The 21,552-nt window shown below is 36.4% G+C and overlaps 2 protein-coding genes across 5 annotated transcripts in view; one reads left to right on the top strand and one right to left on the bottom strand.

The window, feature by feature from the left end:
• ppp3ca (protein phosphatase 3, catalytic subunit, alpha isozyme) overlaps positions 1-563 on the bottom strand; it is a 32,803-nt gene extending 32,240 nt beyond the window's left edge. For both annotated transcript variants that reach the window (XM_030154366.1, XM_030154365.1), the window contains exon 1: positions 284-563. In XM_030154366.1, the coding sequence (XP_030010226.1) occupies positions 284-338 (55 nt within the window). In that variant the 5' untranslated portion in view covers positions 339-563. The remainder of the gene's footprint in view (positions 1-283) is intronic.
• A 9,737-nt stretch (positions 564-10,300) lies between these two features.
• Positions 10,301-21,552, top strand: part of cxxc5a (CXXC finger protein 5a) — a 31,590-nt gene continuing 20,338 nt past the window's right edge. The window contains exons 1-2 of one of the 3 annotated variants that reach the window (XM_030154895.1): positions 10,301-11,243; positions 11,364-11,421. The gene's annotated coding sequence lies outside the window, so the exon portion shown is untranslated. Of the gene's footprint in view, positions 11,422-21,552 lie in introns of all 3 variants that reach the window. The other 2 variants (XM_030154894.1, XM_030154896.1) reach the window with 2 other exon arrangements.

The following is a 21,552-nucleotide window of genomic DNA, read 5'->3' on the forward strand; positions in this document are numbered from 1 at the left end:
GGATGTTTTCAAGAAAATGCATAGTGCAGCCTGTGCACCGGTAGTGAACCTGAGCTTTATCGCCGGTTTTCGTGGAGGCTGTGCTGCAAAGAAAACCGGATTGTTTATCAACATCAAAGCTCCAGCAGCCCACTACCTTCACCACCAACACTACTTGACGGCCCCATATAGGCTTCGGCATCACTGCACGATAAGGAAATAAAGGCCAAAAAGCACTAAAGCACTCAACACTCCAGATGTTATGTAATATCTACAGACAGAACCGAAATGTAGGCTCACTTACATTTCACCATCCGATCGGTGGCGTTTAAGACGATGTCAGCGTTAGACATCTTCATGGGCAGTTGCTGTCTTCGAGGCTGAAGCGTTTTCTTTCCCTCCTTTAGGATCAACTCTCAGTGTTTGCTGTCGAAATGCGACTGATGCTGTGGCATCACTCAGATGATGCGCCCCCTCCGTGCGTCGGTGCCTGCGCCGGGTAGGACTGCTGCTCCCCAGGCTGGGATGGATGCAGGATGCTGCTGGATGCTGCAGGAGCTGCTGCTGCTGCTGCTGCTGGGCTAAGCTGGTAATGTGGGGGAGGATGCACAGAGAGAGAGAGAGAGAGAGAGAGAGAGAGAGAGAGAGAGAGAGAGAGAGAGAGAGAGAGAGAGAGAGAGAGAGAGAGAGAGAGATGTGCACTATCCCGACATGGCGGTGGAGGGAACTCCCACGCAAATGTTTCACGGGACTGCCTGATGCTGCCATCAGATGGAGGCTGAGACGGGGTTGCCCCCACGCACGCACGGCGCGCCATGTTTCGGTATTCTCGAAAATTTAGTACGCCTGAAGACGAACACGTTGGCTTGGGTTTCAACATGTGCAACATTGAAAATAACGAAACAGGTTAATTTTGATCATATGCGCGCACACGCACGAGCACAATGCAGGCAGCGGGGATTTGTGCATCATAGCGGGGAAGTTTCACAGGGTGGCGACAAAGCATCAGGGTTAATGGACAAGAAGTGAACAGCTTTGGAAACTACAGTCTCCTAAGACGTGGCTACAGAGAATATGGCTAACATAGTTTTTTTTTAATTGTCAAAGGAAAATATACAGTGATTCATACCAGAGTTTATTCATTATTTAAACCTTTTTTTTTTTTTTTAAATAAAATGATGTATAGGGTTTTTCAGTTTTTCTCTATCTGCTAATTAAATATATGAAAAATTTATGAAAAATAATTAGTAGTGAATAATCAGTAAAGTACAAGTACAAGCATGATTCATCACAGACAAGCTGCATAAAGTAGTGTGTTTCCTGTAGGTTAACCATGACACAGTACAGTGGGTTATTTGGTTCTTGTCAGTGTGTCAAATCCTGATAACATTGTTTTGTGCTATGGTTAAGTTTAGACTATTTATTTCACTCACCAAATCCACTAACTTTCTGTATATTGTCAATAAAGTGTTGCAGTTATATTATATATATATATATATATATATATATACACACACTGTATATAAAATGCTTTTTTCAGTTGACTTCTCATCTTTACTTTAGTCATGAAAAATTTTCTTATTTTATTTTAACCCTATGCATACTCTAAAATAGTTCAAAAACTGCCACTGATATGATCATATCTGTCTGATGACAAACAGATTCAGGTTAACTTTATTATGTCCATTAATATATTATGTCATGTTTTTGTGTTAATGATTGGAAAGTGTTGTGTTTAATGTTCAAGTCTAAAATTGAGAACATGTGGCACAATTTCCTTTCAGAGTTCATTTAATGGTTAAAGAAGATACATTGGTTAACATATAGAATATATGGTTTTGCAAAATGATGTCACTGAGATGTTGGCTCTTTGTTGCTTTCTACCTTTAAAAACAACACAAACCCAGCAATTGATCTGATGGACGAGCAGGCAGACAGGTTTGGGTTTGGGATGCTGTCTGGGAAACAGACTCACAAAAGCACAGTGAATCATTGTCTGGACAGTGTTTTCAAACTATAGTGTCTGGGACTAAAGTGTTTTGAGAAAGGAGGTGCTACTAAACATTAACACCTTCATTTCAATAGCACTGTGTTTATATGCATCTGCTCTTTCTATCCATGATCTAGTGAACTTACAGTGACCCATAGGAAAATATGAATGTTAAAAAAAAAAAAAAAGAGAATAAATTAGTGACTGTAAAATTAAAACCTCCTACATCACCTCATTTACATCCAAGGATTCAGTGGATCTTATCGGAAAGTTGCAAGAAATTTTGTAACTTTTAATCTTAAGCACCTCAGAAGACTGCAATCAGCTTTAACTGTGAGAAATCTGCTGCAGAAAACTGCCACTAGATGGCGCCCTAACCCTTGTTTTAAGCGCAACAGCAGGAACAGCTGGTCTGCTGGTACTGCAGCAGGAGGGGCAGTGTTTACCCCAACATTAAAAAACATGATTATTTGGGAGGCCAGTGACACTGCCTATTTAGTGGTATACACTTAAGAGTTGTTGATGTAATTTGTTGATGCTTCTTTGTTCTTATACTGTCAGCCAAGACATTGAGACCACTTTCCACCTGACAGATGAGCCTGTGCGTGTGTTTGTGACACAATAACTAATAAATCTGTAGAAATAAAGCCAGTGTTTCTCCTGGGTCTCCACAGCTGGAGGCTCTCATAAGGCTTCACTGACTTAGGACCGTTCAGTATGACAAAAACACACCACAAAATCCATAACACTTTAGACTCTCGATTGATAGCAGAGCGTCCAATACCCATCGTGCACGTGTCCTTGAAGTTGCCAATATTACTGGGACAGATAAACTAAGGAGTGGTGTTAAAAGTGCAACGAAACCACTCTGTATTTCAGACTGCTTTTCCTCTCTTCCATTTCAGTACAGAGGCATAAATGAATAATATTGTATGATTATAGCTTATTATACAAAAAGTGATTAACTAATGACTAACTGCCAAGCTTAATTTTCAACTATAAAAGCCTTGCAGTGACTTGAATTACAGTATGAGTTTTAAGAACCCTATCGCCATGTGCCCAGAGCTGAGAACAGTTATTTAATTAACACTACATACCACAAGGAAATACTAAGAATTCACACGTGCAGTTCATACATTAATCAATTAAACTGAACTCTTACATCTACATGGCCACAATCAAAGTAACTCGTTGTTAAATTATCATGCATTGACAGCCTGGTTAAAATTATTTAGGACTTCCAAATTAATCTCCATGTAGATCAAATAGACTGACTATGATTTAATAGACTAATTTTTAATGTGTTGTTTGGCAAAGCATTGTAGACTTCAGAGTTCTGGGCTTTTCAGGTGCAGGTAAGCATAAAATTTTAATTAGACCAATTATACTGAGAGCTCAACTTTAAAACTGTGATCCGATATGAGTAGATATGATTATGAATAATTTGCAGGTTTGGCTACACATCCAAACATTTACACCAAGGTTTTTACATTTTAATTTACCTTTGGATTACTTCATGTTAATAAACTGGTCTTGAGAACATTTTAGTGGAGAGAAATTCACTTAAATATTTGACTTATTGTGCAACTTTATTCTCCTTGTTGAAATTAACCTGTTCTTTATTGTAGTAATTGTAATAGTAAGGTTTCCAGGTCAGGTTATTGACTGTATTCTGCTCCTGTTAAAGTTCTTTTCAGTGGAGCTTTACTGGATTACTGCCATGTTCTTTTTTCACAACGTACTGTAGCCAGCGATTTTGAGGTCTGGAACCCAGCTAGAGGTTTACTATTAACAAGCTGAAGAGTTTATTTCCAATGTGTGTTTTCTGTTAAATGTATTTTGCATGTTATTTGTTACCATCATACCATGATACCATCATAAATTGCAGATGTAATATTTTCAGTAACACTAGTATAGATGGACTCTAATATCAGGTCTACAGTGAAGTTCAAATACTGCTAAACTGCAATATTAATTTATATTTACTGCAAACATCGTGTAGAAATGCATGATATATTCAGCAGTGCTCTTACAACACTGCAATAAAAAGTAAAAGAGAGAGTGAGGATCGTACAGTATGAACTCAGTGACCTGTATGTAACATTAACCCTTTCATGCTTAGTGGTCACTACAGTGGACAGTTATTCTACAGCTGTGCTCTTGCATCTTTGTGGGTTTTATTGTTTTATTTCCATATCAGCCAACACAGTGGACACTTATGCACCATCTCATACGCTGTAATTCATACAATTACTGTAACTTTGCTGTTCTCTATAAACCTGATTTGCACTAACATTTTTAAGTGTAAATCAATTGCTAGTTATTATTAGACTGTAATTAACGGTTTTCTTAAACAAACAGGGTTTTTTTTTTCATATTATCTCCATGAAGTGAGTAATAACTTGTGCTAGAGTATGTTAAAATATGAGAAAACAGATTAGCTGCATTCAAAATATTTTTTTTTCATAGTTATCACAGTATATCACTTTCTGATATTGAGTTTTAAATACACGTTTCTTTGCTTCAAAAATTAAGCACATGGTGTCCAACTGTGTGGACATTTTTGTAACTCCATAAAAAGTAGGTTCATTAAAAACATGTTTAATCACATTGTTTTTTTCCTGCCTAAAGAGGAATAAAAACACTCAGGGAAAAAAAAAAAAAAAAAAAATCTTGACTAAGCTTCTCATAATTCATGCATCAAAGGGTTAAAGCCTAAGATGTAAATATCGGTTTACTCCTCTCAAGGTTTTTACTTGCTTCAGCTTAAGCAGTAGACTAAAACACCCAAAATGTGAGAAAATGACCCTCGTGGTGTCACTGGGGTCATCTTGGCTTTGGTTTGGGACTTAAATTTAACAACAGAAAGCCTGTTTAACAAACTTGGCAAATGGAGTTGAACGAGTGACAGGCATTCACGAGTACGGGAGGGTCAGATGAAAAATGGTGAAACAAAAAAAATAAATAAATGAGGGGCAGTAGTTAGGTGGAGTAGGTCCTCAAAACTCAAGTATGAGCCCAAGTGGAAGTAGGTGTCTGGTGAGAAATGTAAGGATTTTCAGGCAAGATTTCTACTGAGTGACATCGTCAAACGACCAAATGAAAACATTTGCGAGGCTGTGGAAGGAAAACTCAACCGGAGCGCTCAAAACTAACAGCTGGTAAAATGTGGTGGCAGGTGATCTCAGCATCTGTGGTATTTTAAAGGAAGTGACATCATCTAAGACCGTAGACTGGCCAATAGGAGGAGGAGATAGTCCAGAGCCTCGACAGACAGACAGACAGACAGACAGACAGACAGACAGACAGACAGACAGACAGACAGATAGATAGATAGATAGATAGATAGATAGATAGATAGATAGATAGATAGATAGATAGATAGATAGATAGATAGATAGATAGATACTTTATTAATCCCGAGGGAAATTCAAGCACATGTTTATGTAAATATATATAAAAAAAAAAGAAAGAAAAAAAAAGTCTAACACCGTGAACTTTAATTAGTTTTTCCTATAAAAAAATCAAATGAATGGGTGCACAATTTACTTTTCTTTTTAAAGTTGGAAAAGATTAAGTTTTCTGTTCATGGACAAATTAATTTGTTTTATCAACAACGGAATCCTTATTTCTCTGTCATCAAGAGTGTTCTGCTGTCTCCTATGTCCTCTTGATGGAAAAATTTGTTGTTAGTATACATTATATTAACTTTTAATTAGCCCTGAGCATTGTAAAGAGGAGTTGATAATATTATTTATCTTGTTGTTGATATTTTGTTTTGTTTTGTTCCTCTTTTTTGTGTTTAATAGGTTTGTAGGTTTGTTGTATGTTTTTTTTTGTATTGTGTCTGTGTAGTTCCTTATATCTGGATAGATAGATAGATAGATAGATAGATAGATAGATAGATAGATAGATAGATAGATAGATAGATAGATAGATAGATAGATAGATAGATAGATAGATAGATAGATAGATAGATAGATAGATAGATAGATAGATAGATAGATAGATAGATAGATTTCTCAGTGCTGCTGAATGTTCCCATCTTGCACCTCTTCTTTTTGGGCCGTCTTTGGGGGCTTTCCTACGGTGCTGGTCATGAGTGCAGCTGGGGATGGAGGCCACGCAATGCTAATCCTCCTCCCCAGTTCAGGAAAGTACCCTGCCTCCCTGCGCAGAACGAAAACAACAAAGAGCTGAGTGTGGCTGCAGCCTCCGGGGTTCAGTGCACCCACCAGAACATGTCCAAGAGTCACAGCTTGCTGCTTCCTCCTACCCATCTATCCATGCATGACTGTCCATCTCTCTCATGCTTTTTCTCTTTGACCCTCTTTACAACCTTCCAGAGACATGTACAATTGCAGAATACAATGTAATATTTTTACCCCCTTTCCAGAGCAGTGATGGAGGTCTTCAAAAGGTTTGGTTTAACAAAAAGAAAAGAGGCTCGAGAAACAAGTTTATTTGTTTATCACTGACTCCTAGATAAGATCATTAAAATGGCTGTTAATATATATGCATTACCTTTATGCATATTTATAGTGCTTGACTAACCTGTTTCTGTCTTATAATTTCATCATGCTTTTAGATGTAAAGCACTTTAGGCTTCTTTATGTTGTTGTAAAGTATATAAATAAACTTTGATTTGATTTGATTTGATTTACCCTCCCAATTTAAAGATATTGGTGCTGGTTGGTGAAGATTCTGCATCAGCTAAAAACCAAAAACAGTTGTGTGATGTGTAAATTTCATGTTGCATGTAATAATAGCATATAATATACCACCTATAGCTTTACATAAAAAGACAAAACAAATGAATTCTAGAAGCTAAGACAAAAATAAGGTAAAACAATATTAACTTCTGGTCCAATTGAAGCCAATGCAACTATGTCAATGTTGTACTACTAATGAAAGGCCACTAGGGGTGGCTCTACAAAGCCCTATCTCCATAGACTTACAGTTAAATTCTCACTAAAAATACTGAGATTTTTTTTTTTTTTTCCAGGACTCATTCTGATCTCGTTCATCTATCTTTTCCTCCATTAATAAGATATCTGCTCCAATAGAAGAATGTGAAGACTTTTACATTTGATCTTCATATTTTTATTGATATATTTTCTCATAACTATATCCTGTTGCATCACTGTGAAATGTTTAATGGGTGAAAAGAAAGAAAAAACAATAAAAAGTGAGTTACAATAAAAAAAGAATATGAAGACTTTGGTGTGTATGACAGTTGAGTCAGACTTTCAGGGCTTCTGTTTAGTTAATGAAACTTTTTTTTTTTTGTGTGTTTACTTGTTTCCTCTGAAAATCCTGTAAAATAACACTGTTAAATAATACTGAGTGTATATCACCATTTTATCGAGTCAGTAAGCTCGAGTTTAGCATTAGCTCACCTATGATTCCTTGCAGGTGGCTCTGACCCTTGTTTTCCTGCAGCTCCGCCCCTTTTGTGCAAATATTTTCTCCTCTGGCTCCAAAAAGCCAATATAGCAACAATCAAACTACAAACCACTGACTTCAAAACAGCGGTTCAGAAACCACCACCACAGTTCTTCCATTCACTAATGATATGAAATCTATGGTATTTAATTTATTACATTGTTTAGGGGTGGAGCTATGCAAAACTTGTGGGTAGGGCCCATAAAATTGTGAACTCAAGAATCCAGTACTGCACAATCCACATACTTTGGACCACAGGTGTCAAACATGCGGCCCGGGGGCCAAATCCGGCCCGCCAAAGGGTCCAATCCGGCCCCTGGGATGAATTTGTGAAATGCAAAAATTATAATAAACATATTAACAATCAAGGATGTGAAGATCATTTTAGGTCAGTTGAGTCTGAAATGGGTTAGACTGGTAAAACACAATAATAACAACCTAAAAATAATGAAAACTGCAATTTAAAAAAAAAAAAAAAATTTGTGTAAAAAAAGTAAAATTTCCCAAAAAATTTTTATATTTACAGTCTATCCTTTTGCAAAAAATGTGAATGACCTGAACACATATGAAGAATATGAAATTTCTCAATGTATGTAAATTTCTCGTATGTAGAATTTTACCAATATTTTGCCTGTTACTAAAAATTTTGTGTATTTGTAGATCCACTGTGATCTGTAAGTTGTGAGTCACATGTATAAATGATAAACTATATTGTTAAAATTGCACTTATTTTTCTTAAGAATTTTCAGGTTGTTCTTATTTGTTCATGCTATGTTTAAGTACAGTTCGTAGATGTAAACATTTTCTTTAGATAATTTAACTTTTTTCACTCAAAAACATAGAGAAAACATTGGTGTTGACATTATTTATAAGTTTTTAACCTATTATTTATATTATTTTACTGGTCCGGCCCACCTTAGATCATATTAGGCTGAAAATGGCCCCTGAACTAAAATAAGTTTGACACCCCTGCTTTGGACATTTCCAACATATAACTTGCTTGCCACATTCTTCAGTGTAATAAATCTGAATTATCTTATGACACATCTTCTTGCATATGTCTGTAAGCATCATTTGTATCCAGCTTTTCATGTCTGAGTGCGCTCATATTCCAAGCTGTATGATTAATTTGTGTCTAAGGTTTTGACTTTAAAAAATTGGGGAACTAGGTAAAAGAAGCAGACAGTGAACTTGACTTGACTCTTCAAAGGGGGGCACGGGGCACCGAGAGAAGCTTAGTGGGTGGATCTTCTCTAGTTTAGCTTCATTGGTCTTATTTCTGATGGAAGCCCTACATTAATATTCACTTTCCTCACTTTGATAGGCACATCCCAGCCCACAAATGGATGGTTATACTTAGATATAACAAGACATACAGACAGACATGTATACACATCATATAAATAGCTCTTGAAAGGATGCTTTTCTGAATAAAAGCTCGTTGAAATGTCTATTTTTGTTGCACTTTATACCACCGGTAAATGAAAATGAGTCCCTGATATGTGCCTAGATGTGCAGCTGAATTTTGTGCTCACAGTAGACCACTATCCAATGCTTTTGTTGAATCAAAACCACCATTGTGGATTTAATTGTAATTAACATAATAACGTAAGTGCAATATGTCACAGGCACAGTAATGACCTTGAATTGGACCATATGGCAACATGTTTTCATCTGATATTTGGAAAACTGTACAGTCACTTTATGACTGCCATAAAGTCAGAACATGGGAATAATAATAGAGACAATGGATCATTTATAGCATAAAATAGATTTAAGAAAGTCTCACAATAAGATATAAAAGAAAGTAATCTAATTTCACTGGTCTTTGTCAAAGAAGATTAAATGTGGATTTTTGATCATCTGTGTAATAAAAGAGTTACTTTCCAAAATTAAAGCTTAATGTCTTAATGTGCCTATTAAACACAAAAAAGAGGAACAAAACAAAACAACCCCCCCCCCCACAACAACAACAAGATAAATTATATAATCAACTCCTCTTTACAATGCTCAGGGCTGATTAAGAGTTAATATAATGTATACTAACAACAAATTTTTCCATCTAGATGACAAAGGAGACAGCAGGACACTCTTGATGACAGAGAAAAAAGGATTCCATTGTTGATAAAACAAATTAATTTGTCCATGAACAGAAAACTTAATCTTTTCCAACTTTAAAAAGAAAAGTAAATCATGCACCCATTCATTTGATTTTTTTTTATAGGAAAAACTAATTAAAGTTCATGGTGTTTAGAGGTTTGTTTGTTTTTTATTACTAAGTACAATCTGCATTGAATTAAACAGGACAAAATTCATGTCCTCTGCTTTGTGATGAATTTCAGTTAACAACATGAACCATACATTAATCTTTGTGCCAAGATGAAAAAATCACTTATTTACACATCAGATTCACTTGTATTTGCTTTTACTACATGTATTGTCTTAAAGTCTCACAAAAATGTGTCAATGTAAATTTTTTAGTAAAGAGGTGATATCCGTTTCTGACTTGATATCATTATTTTTGGGGGCAATATTGAGCAGGTATTGTTGAGGTAAATCAGTCTGGGTAGATTTAATCTTATGTTTTCACAACAAGTTAACAACAACATGTTAAAACCAGTTGCTGGGTGTGAATACTATGTTTGTATGTGTTTGTGTAGACGTTTGAAGGCCAGTCCCGCGCGTAATTACGCATTTCGCGGACCTTTGACCTAAGTATTTACTAAGTGAGTGTCATATTTATGAGAGCCAGAGCATATTTGTTTGCAGGGAGGTTGGTTGGCTACTGGCAGAGTTGGTTGAACACCCCCTCCTCTCCTCTCCTCTCACTCTCTTTCTCTCTCTCCCTCTCTCACTTCAGCTGCCGCGATATTTTCCAGCTCTGGAGCCTCAACCGCACAGCTCGATCGATTCGCATTGATTGTCCCTGACGAGCTGCTCCACTTTCTAGCCAATGTCAGCCAGTCTGCGATCGGGAAGGAGAGAAATGAAGGAAAATCTCTGCCGCCCTGGCGGTGTCATTTCCACACACTTGGGTTGGCCGCCTGCCAGCAGACAGGACAGTCGAAAGAGGTGGAGTGGACTCTGGGGCTGAACGAGAGGAGGAACAAAACCAGGAACGGGGTTGAAATCTGTCAGTCTTGCATGTGGATAACCTCTGTTCTCCATGTGAACTGATAAGGAGTGAGTTTACCGTGTGTTATCTCCTGACAAAGAGGCTTATTTTTGTGCGTAAAGGATGCGCAATGAAATAGGAAGAGATTTAATCGAAATAGGAATCACATCGGTTACAGCTGTTTAATAACAGACACAATTACGCATGTTCTAATGTTATTTTTTTTCATTTATGTTTATTTTATTTTGTAATTAACGTCTTCATATAACACAATGTAAGTTGTTATTCGCCTTTATCTGGCTACAAAACCAATACAAGTTAGAAAATACTGGATTGGCGCACATGTTTACTTTCAGAACTTTTTGACTCCTCGTTACTTTTGAATTTAAACTGAATTAAATGTTGTCGCAGTCATCGTGGAACATGTATTAAATTCTCACAGGAGCCCAGGGCTTTATTCTGAAACATCTCCTCAGTCCTCCTCTGGTCCTGAGCCGCTCGGCCTCTCTCCGTTTGTTATGGCCTCAGCTGAAGTGCGCGCATCGCAAAAGTCCAGTTCGGTTTTTCCGCGAAGCTCCAAAAATCTATGAAATGTGTTTGCATGTTCCTCTCTGCAAGCGGGGATGTAGAGGTGGGATTGCAAGGACCGAGAAAGCTGGGGGAACCCACGCGTTCAGCCTCTGAGAAAGTACGCTTTTTCCAAAATAACTGACGGTGAATCATTTTTTTCTTTTCTCATTTGTTATCAACAAGCGGCCACTCTGTAGGATTGTGTTGTCGGAGAATAAGCTTTTTTTCTACCCTTTTCTTTTTTGTCACCATTCTGCACGGCAGGCTGAGAGACGGACCGCTCGGACTGTGGGAGCCCTCCCCTCTGCTCGGATCTGCTTTGGTAGGTGCGAATAAAATGGACCCGTGTTTGCAAATATGCAGATACATGGAAGGGGAGGGAGGAGGGATGGGATGGGGGGGATCATACTTTGTTGAAGTCTGCTGAAAGTTGGGATGTCATCTTCATATAGGATCAAGTTATAGCCGGGTGAACCGGGGGGGGAATGGCTCTTCTGTGTATCCTCAAATGTGCGACTGCAGACCATATGCTGCCACCGCAGATAGGCTACCGTGCTTTAGATCACTGGGTCCAGACAAAAGACAGCTATTTTGCTCTGCTTACTCTGAAAATTCAACACCATAAAGCTTTTTAAACCATCGGGTCTGGGATACTTGGTGATGCTTGCACTGTGCTGGGATGAAGGGATATTTTACATCTGCTCAGTAAAAGAATCCTTTATTTTAATGATAATAATAATAATAATAATAATAATAATAATAATAATAAGGCTCGTACAATATTTAACCAAAACCAAAACGGTTTAATTTCAATCAGCTTTTTAATGATGTGCGCTCCAAACTTGACGCTGCCAGTTAATAAAATAAATTATATCCGCGCGTCACGGGTTTGACAGCGCACACTTTTTGATCGCCTCCATGTGTAACTTGAACTTATTTCATTCCCTGTCAACGTTAACGTCCTATTATCACATTAAAATCTTACATCAGACCAAACCAGACAATGGAAAATCGCCGTTTTCCACTTGCGTAAAAGAGAAATTAGTGATGTGAGAAAGTGACTTCTTGTCTTCTTAATGTCATATTCGGTTGATTTTTTTCTTTGTCTTTTCCGAGCATGATGAGATTAGAGAGAAAGTTGTTGCTTTCATCCCTCTTCCCGGAGACACAGTCATCCCCCCCCCTCCCTGCATCGATATACCAATACCGTTTCCACGAGTGGTCCGTATGTTTGTGAATAATCTGAAGTCACAGTATGCACAGAGTGCTTGTTTTTCTCCTCTAACTTTATGTGTGCGAAGCCTAATTAGGGAGAATGAGACGCAGCAGGTTATGGACAATGGATGAAGCCTTGAGTCTAATTATTGTCTCCAGGCTTTTTAACTTCCTCTGCGTTTGTGCGTCTCGCATGTGTGGATGCGTGCGAGTCCCGTGCACACCGGTGCGTGTCCGTGTGCGCGCGTCAGTCGACAGGAGGTGGGAGGAATAGAGAATGTGAAGCTCACCGTAGACAAGTACAGAGTCCGCAGACAGCGCGTCTGGAGGGAAGAACACTGCATTTGCATTGGACTTCGCCTGAACCAATGCATTAAGCATTCTCTCGTCTCGGGAGGTGTAGTCAGCTCTCCAACTACCTCATAAATCTGCAGGAAGATTAGACAGACAGCGTTTCTCCCTCCGCCGTTAAAAAAGCTGACTACCTGGCACCTGCGCATGTAGTGACGTCAGAGGCGGAAACTCATTCAAGAGTTGCTTTAGTGCGCGTGTGATTCACTCATGAACACACCTGACACACGCGTCCTGCCTTATCTGTGGTCAGACACAGCAATTATCTGCTCCCAATTCATCTTCAATGTGTGTTGATATTGTAAAGTGTTAATAATAAAAACAGTATTTTAACTCTGTACACTCTCAAAAATAGAGGTACCAGATCAGAACATTTATGTACCTATAAGTACATTTTTTAAGAATGTTCTCTCAAAAGTACATTATTGGTCTTTAGGAGGCCAGAATTGCACCTTTAGACTATGAAAAAGGGTCCAAAGTTATGTAAAGTACAAATTTGTACTATAAGGTACCCTGCAGCATTAAAAAAAATGTGCGTAGACCATGAGAATAGGTTATAGGCTAGGAGAACTGAACAGTAGGCCTAATTATAGTTCAAACATTAGGCTTAGCACATTATTTATTATATATCATACTGTACTTACTTTATATTATATTTAATAATAATTTGTGTTTTAATTATGAGAACCTTAATCAAAATTTTTTCCTGTGTGTTTTTATTCCTCTTTAAGCATGAAAAAAACAATTCGATTGAAAATTTTCTTCTGAAAAATAAATAAAAAATAAATAAAATAAAAATAATTTTAAAAATTTTTAAAAATACATTAAAAAAATAATAATGAAAAAAAAAAAAAAAATCTTATGAACCTATTTTTCATGAAGTTGCAAAAATGTCCACTCAGCTGGACACCACACGCTTAATTTGTGATGCTCAGAAACATATATTTACTGATAAATTGTGTGAAAACTATGGGGAGGGCTTGTGATTCTGGGTGTTTATGTTCAGGAGAGATCTACATAATGTTACCAATTCATGTCAGAAAAGATATGTAGTGTCTTAAAACTTTAATACAGATATGTGTGTAAAAAAAAAACCAAAAAAACCCCCGAAAAGAACAACAAAATCCATGAATATACAAGAGAACAGCGGTAGAATAGCTGTCCACTGTAGTGACCAGTATGCATGAAAGGGTTAATAGCCCAATTAGCTCAATGATAATAGCCTAATAATTTATTTAGCTTATTAGAACCTCTGATTATTGCCATAATCTCTGTTTTATCAAGTTTTCATTCACACCTCCATGTCTTGATGTCGTAGCTTGCCTATGCCGTTTTTTTTTTTCTCAATTAGGCCACTGTTTCAAACTATAAACATCATGGCATTATCAATTATACGAGAGATGTCTTTCTATGTACAGTACTTAAGGTACAAAAATGGACCATTTCGAAAGGGTACAGAAATGTCTCTCAAAAAAGTAAACCCCCAGCGACAAGCATTTGTACCCTTTTAAGTACAAGCTGGTACCTCTATTTTTGAGAGTGTAGTGGTGATGGACAACTTCATGGGTGTCAAACTCATTTTCTTCTGGGGGCCACATTCTGCCCAATTTAATCTGAAGTGGGCCAGACCAGTAAAATAATAGCATGATTGCCAATAAATAATGACAACTCCAAATTGTTTTATTGCAAAAAATAACATTCAATTATTCCAATATTTACATTTACAAACTATCCAAACAAAAAGGATGTGAATAACCTGAAAAAAAATGGAATTTGTTAAAAAATGTAAGTACAATTTTATCAATATTATGCCTCGACTTATCATTTATACATATTCATTATAGGTCAGATCTACAAAGGCACAGAACACTTAGTACCAGGCAGAATACTGTTAAAATTGCACTTAATTTTCTTTAGACATTTCAGGTTGTTCCATATTTGTTCAGGTTATTCACATTTTATTGTTAAAGGATAGTTTCTTAATGTAAATATTTTCGTAATTTAATGGTTTTGCTCTAAATCAAGACAAAAAATTGGTGTTGTCATTATTTATAGGTTATTACGATATTATTTTTGACTTTGATGCCCTAACTTGCACTTTGCAAATTCATCCCGCGGGCTGGATTGGAACCTTTGGCGGGCTGGTTTTAGCCCCCGGGCCGCATGTTTGACACCTGTGGACAACTTGGACAAAGATCCATGTTTTCTACTTAAATATTCACATTTCAGCCCTGCACCAATTTACCAGAGCCTCAAAGGATCATCTACTGCAGGGGTGTTAAACTCATTTTAGTTCACGGGCCACATTCAGCTCAATTTGATCTGAAGTGGGCTGGACCAATGAAATAATAACAACATAATAATATATAAATAATGTCAACTCCAAAGTTTTCTTTATGTTTTAAAGTGAAAAAAGTAAAATTACATTATGAAAATGTTTGCATCTACAAACTGTCCTTTCAAACAATGTGAACAACACGAACAAACTGAAAAAAATGGGTCATTTTAACACTGTTATGCTTTAGTTTATCATTTACACATGTACAGTATAACTTACAGATCACAGTGGATCTACAGATACACCAAATATTTAGTAACAGGTGGAATATTATTAAAATGGCACTTACTTCTCATAAGACATTTCAGGTTCTTATTTGTTCAGGATATTCAGATTTTTTGTGAAATTATACTTTGTTTTAGTGTAAATACTTGAAATCATTTACATTTACAAAGAGAAAAAATTGCAATTCTGAGTATTTATAGGTTATTATGAGATTGAATTGGTCTGAATGTGGAACCTGAACTAAAATGATTGTTGATATCTTAGTGTAATTTTACCATTTCACAAATTCATCCCAGGGGCCAGACTGGACCCTTTGGAGGTCCGGATTTGGCCCCTGGGCTGCATGTTTGACACCTGTGATCTATTGCATCTCTGATTATTAGCTTAATCAGTTTATTAACAATTAAATGGTTTAGACTAGTTTTAAAGAAAAAAGTCAGAGTTCTCACATTCTAGACCAGGGGTGTCACACATACATTCCTCAGGCCAAAACCAGTCCTCCAAAAGGTTCAGTCCAGCCCATGGGATGAATTTGTGAAATGCCAAAATTACACTCAGTGGTGTCACTGAGTCATGAGACGTTGTTTTGATCATAAAGTTAAACACAGTTTACAGTTCCAGATGAAGGTTACTAAATGTTTTGCGCCTTTGTTGATCCATTGTGATCTGTAAGTTGTAATACACATGTGTAAACAATAAGATGAGGCATAATGTTGTTAAAATTGCATTTAGTTTTCTTAAGAAATTTCATGGATTCTCGGGTTATTCCCCTTTTTTGGTTTGAGGATAGTGTGTAAATATAAACAATTTCATTCATTCATTCATTCAGTCATACAGAAATTTTACTTTTTTGTACTAAAACATTGATTAAATTTTAAGTTGTCATGATTTAGAAGTTGTTATGTTTTTATTTTAGTGGTCTGGTCTTGATATCAAATTGGGCTGAATGTGGACCCTGAACTAAAATGAGTTTGACACTCATGTTCTAGACACAAATAAGCACTTATTTACTTTTCTATGATTCTAAACTTAAATGTCTTTGGCTTTTAGATTAAAGAAGACATTTGAGGGTGTTATCTTATGCTTTTGGAAACTCCTTGCCATTTTTCCATCATTTTGAACAAACAACTAATCAGTTAATCAGCAATAAAGATAATCATTAGTTACAGCCTCTGTATATATTAAATAAATATTAGTGTTTTGAATATCCACAGGATCCATATACACAGATATGCTATGTACTTTATTTAGGATCCATGGGGCTGTTACTGCAGAACTGGTCTACCTAGAAGACAAAACAAGACAAACATGATGCTGCAGATGAGCCAAAATACAAACAAAAATAAAGATAAGATTATTCAGTTGTTGTCACACATTTCTATCATTAAAAAGGTTAAAACAAACAATAGAGGTAGTGGTTATAATATGAATAACTGCACAGAGGAGCATTAGCTAAGTTTGTACCAAGATAATTACGAGATAATACACAATTGAACAAGTAATTAATGCAGCATTTACAAGTATGTATTTCCAGTCACATAATTATATGTAACCAAAACTTATTTCTTATTTGCGGTTTCTTTTTTAAAGCTGATCTCAAAATCTAGGTTACATGCAGTGGTAGTTTTTGAATGTTAACACATTGGAGCACATGCTCTGTTATTTAAGGTTGTAATGACATTCACATATTCTGATTTGATTATTCTCAGGCTCTAAAACAGTAGTGGGAAACATAGACACACACTGGCCTTAAAACATATTTTTCTCCACTCCTCCATCACCTATTGATCAGCCATCCAACTCATCACCCACTGAAAGAGTCAAACATCTACTAGACTGAGTGAGGACTGTCGGGCATTTATACAGGCACCGGTTTTCTTTTATTTTTCAATTTATTTAACTTAAACTATTGGTAAATGGTCATCCGCCTGAGAGAGTAATCTGTAGAAATGCTGTTGTCGGACAGATAAAGTTTGCAGCTAATACAAGTTGAGAGCTGCATGTGAATGTTAAATGAGCTGCTCTGGCTCACACAAGTATCATAGTGCTGACAACATTCACCCAGAAGCTCAGTGGCAGCGAGAAAGTACTCATGCTTTTTAGTGCTGTGAATGTACAATCCATTACTACTTTATTCAACAATGAACTTAGGTGAAATTTGGCCTAAATGCTTCACAAAAAGTGAAGACCAAGTGTTTGGACAACCACTTTTCCACAGTGCCTGTGTAGTGATTGCAACCTTTCCCCGTTTTGTGTTAGGTTTTACTTTGGCCTTATCCATCCACCCAGTTGAATGAAAATTGGTGACAGTTTTTTGCGTAATCCTAGCAGACAAACCAACAAACTAACAGATGCAGGCGACTGCATCACCTTCTTGGTGGAGATAATAAATTTGGCTGATTGATATAATGAACCTGCACCACATTTATTTTGACTTTGGGATAATTTCACAGTGTTTTGAAGACATAACCTGCTTTGTCATGGGTATACAGAATAATGCCTTTGTCATGACAGAAGTCGATTTTCCATTGGACTTATGTGCAAAACTTTACCGCTATTTACTAAATGTCAAAAAAACCAGAAGTGTGTAATGTTGGTTTTTCCATTAAATCACAAATGCGATGATTTGTTTATTTATTATCGTGAGATGACATGAGAAGTCATTCCATAAACATGGCGATGAACATAAATACTATGTTGATATATTCATTATTATTATATATTACCCCTCTATCCCGTACTAAATTTAAAAAAATTGTCGGTTTCCTGGTGTGTCCATGCATGCTGTGCCATGTTTCTTTTAAAACTCTTCTTCTTCGCTTGTTGTAACATCCGTCAGTATCCGTTTTTTTTTTTTATCACGTCACTAGTTGTGGAAAAAGGTCTTTCCTTTGCAGTTTTGCATGATATACTAACTGCGCTACACCCAAAAAACCACCTCTTTCCAGCACAAAAACGTTTAATTGAAAAACAAGTTTTGGCGAAATTGTCATTTTTCCATTAGGTAAACTTTTATGCACAAGTTATATTTGCGCAATTTGAGGTTCAGTGGAAAAGCAACTAGTGTTATAGTTTATTCAGCTAATTCACTGATAATCAACTATAAGATTCATAAAAGTGATTATTTCCAGGTTGCACAGTCCCACTGAAAACCAAATAAAGCATTCTTCAGCTGAAAGGTGCAGGTACCAGCTCCTCTGACAGTAAATATCAACGCTGCTTAAGTGTCCTTGATCCACATGTTCGATTCTTAACAACTCACTGAACTCACATAGACATTGTGCATTGATGATTTTTCATAAAGCATCAATACTGTATTCTGTAGTGCAGGAATATCTGGATAAAAACACATTTCAGACGGTCATGAGTTTATAAAGCATAGTACTTTAGAAATTTTGAGTTGTTTGAGGGAGTTTTTTTGGTATGTAATCCTCTCTCTATGTCTACATTTACCCTCACTTATAAGGCATATGTTTGGTGAGTGAATTACATATGTTAGTATTTATGCAACATCTGGTGAAAAACATTTAGAAATACATGATAATCTCTAAAGTATCACGGTTTTAAGATCGTACCTGGAACTGTTTGATGCTTTGTCAAGAAATGAGCCATTTCACAAAACAGGCTCAAATTAATAGCATGTTCTGTCTTTTCTGAATGTACAACTGCTTTAGTAATTGCATTAATAATGTCTTATATCACTTCTACCTTATCAATAATTTGTCAGCAACACTGAATGTATAATAGGCCAATAAAATATGTATCGAATGTAAGAGGAAACCCTTTACCCCAATGCAGCAATTAGAAAAGGAACAGAGGAGGTGACAGTTGCTGTAGTGTTGTCCATAATGAAGTCTTCATGATGTCAGTCCTCTGAATAATAGCTGTTCCTGCTTAAGTTTTCAGTGTGTTCAAACAGGAGCTCACCAATTATTTTTATGGATGCTGTGATTGCAAGTTCACATCTTGCCTCTTTAGCCACACCCGTGCTCTACAGTCTCCTGCTGAGCTCAGTGGTCGATCTGGGAAAAAAAAAAAAAAAAAAAAGAAAAAGCTTCACATGTAGTTGTTGGACGATATTGATCAGTTGGACCATTTATATCCAGATCTTTATCTCAGCTCGCTAATCCTGCAGCACGTTGTTTGCGGATGGATTTTTTTAAAAAAAAGAAGAGAAAACAAGAAAAACTCCGGGATATATTAGAAACAGCTGATATTTACAATCTGACACCTGATGTGCTTTAATATGGACAGGAGTGTTAAGTCTGTTAACATGCTTAAATGACAAAGTAGCACAAATTACTGTGTTTTGTGGTATCGACACACAGCTAGGAGAGTGTTGTGTTATAGACAGTTCACATGAGGACAAAAAGCTGGAGAGGGGATCAGGAGAGTCATGACGCTGATTAGCCAGAGGCTGTACTGTACGGCACATTTGGAGTTGATGGAGATGAAAAGAATGGAATTCAGATGTATACAACACAACGAGCAGGAAGGTGTGAGTGTGGGTGTTTGTGTAAGTGGCCCTGCTTTTATATGATGTGACACGAAAGCCCGTTTAAGAGTCTGAACACAGAATCAAAGAGACTGACGTCCAGAGTTTGAGTTTTTGTGAGGTATCTGAAATTACAGTTGATGCATATAAATAAAAGAGCGTTGAACAGATGGACATAGTAGAACATCCTACTGTGAGACAACAAAATATTATTATCTTGAACTCTTACTTACTAATACAGTGTAATTAGCCGCTTATATGTTAAAATGTCTTGTTTTAAATCATGTATTTATATCTTTAAATTGCCTTCAATATGATACAACGCTGTCAAAAAGAGCTTCAAAGACTGACAAATCAAAGCTCCAACTCATCCTCATTGCACTAATGTTCTATACCGCCATACAAATAAAACCCACGCTTATTTGTGAAATCAATATTTTATTCAAGAAACAATAAATGTGTTGTTGCGGTATCGTCATGCAGCAGGTGTTGCTTGGATTGACGCAAAGCAGAACTCATGAAAAGCACTGTGTCACATCACAATAATATCCACACTCGGGGGGGAAAAAAAAAAAAAAAGAAACAGCAGTGACAGTCCATATTTTAATTTCAAAGACTTTAAAACTGTCATGTCATCAGCCTGTTCGAGGCTGGGTATGATTTCCTGGATAAATTATAATGTTACAGCTGATCAGTGCTATTTTTGAAGCTGTTTTCATGAACTGTTATTGCCAAGTTTGTCACTTTGTAGATGACTTGGAAACCCATTTATTCTGGTTATATTGATAATGTGCCAGGTCATTAATTATGTAGAATACTTTTAACACATTTACTGCATTTAGAGCATTGATGAAACAGTTGCATCAGAGATATTCTCCCGGGCTGTGATAAATCAACACATAGTGTAGTGGGCCCGCACGATATGAGGAAAATCAGCTATGCGTGATAGCTTTCACTACTGAGATGATGACATGTTTGCAATAAACAAACTAACTAATCTCACAATTACCGCTATATTTTTACTCAATTAATCCAAGTGTAGCTTGATAAAATGAGGAAAAGAGCACTTGTTTATTTAAAAGTGCTTAATTGATACTCAGAATACATATTATTGGAGTTTTTTCTTACTTTTTAATTTGACTTGAGAGCCGTTTATGAGCATCTCTGTAAAGTTTCGTGTGAGATTTTAATTTTTGCCGCAAATGTACATTGGTTTTCTATGACGTTGATTGCTTTTTAACCCTTAAAGACCCAAACATCCACCGGTGACCAAAACCATATAATGATCTAAAATGATTAATAACTTCTGATCCATTAATCTTATCAATACATGTAAATAATTGATGTAAAATGGATTTTGTCGTCTTTTCACGGTCATCAGATATGACTGATCTGGGCATTCAGAGGCTTCGTAGTTACCGTGGAAACACTGTAATCTTCTACAACATTGATTCACCAGTAAAACCCATAGAGTTGGATCAATGACAGTGGATGGAGATGCTTGTTTTTATGTTCAGTTGTTGATATCTTGTTGAAGTCTTTTTTTTTTTTTTTAGTTTTTTCTGTTTTTGATATAATAACCCTCAACTTTACTTTGATCTTTAATGAACATCTACATAATCAGTAAATTAAATATAGGAAAATACATGATTTACACTGAAAAAATGCAAAATAAGGAAGATAATATTACAATCAATGGAAATAAATTACTTAAGAAAAGTTAAATACAGAGAAAAAATCATTTAGGAACTGCCACAAAAGTAACACTGGGTCTTTATGGGTTAATCTGTATTCATATTTTGAAAAAGCAATACTGGTTAGTCCCATGT

Source organism: Sphaeramia orbicularis, chromosome 14 (assembly GCF_902148855.1).
Source record: "Sphaeramia orbicularis chromosome 14, fSphaOr1.1, whole genome shotgun sequence".
Taxonomy (NCBI): Eukaryota; Metazoa; Chordata; class Actinopteri; order Kurtiformes; family Apogonidae; genus Sphaeramia; species Sphaeramia orbicularis.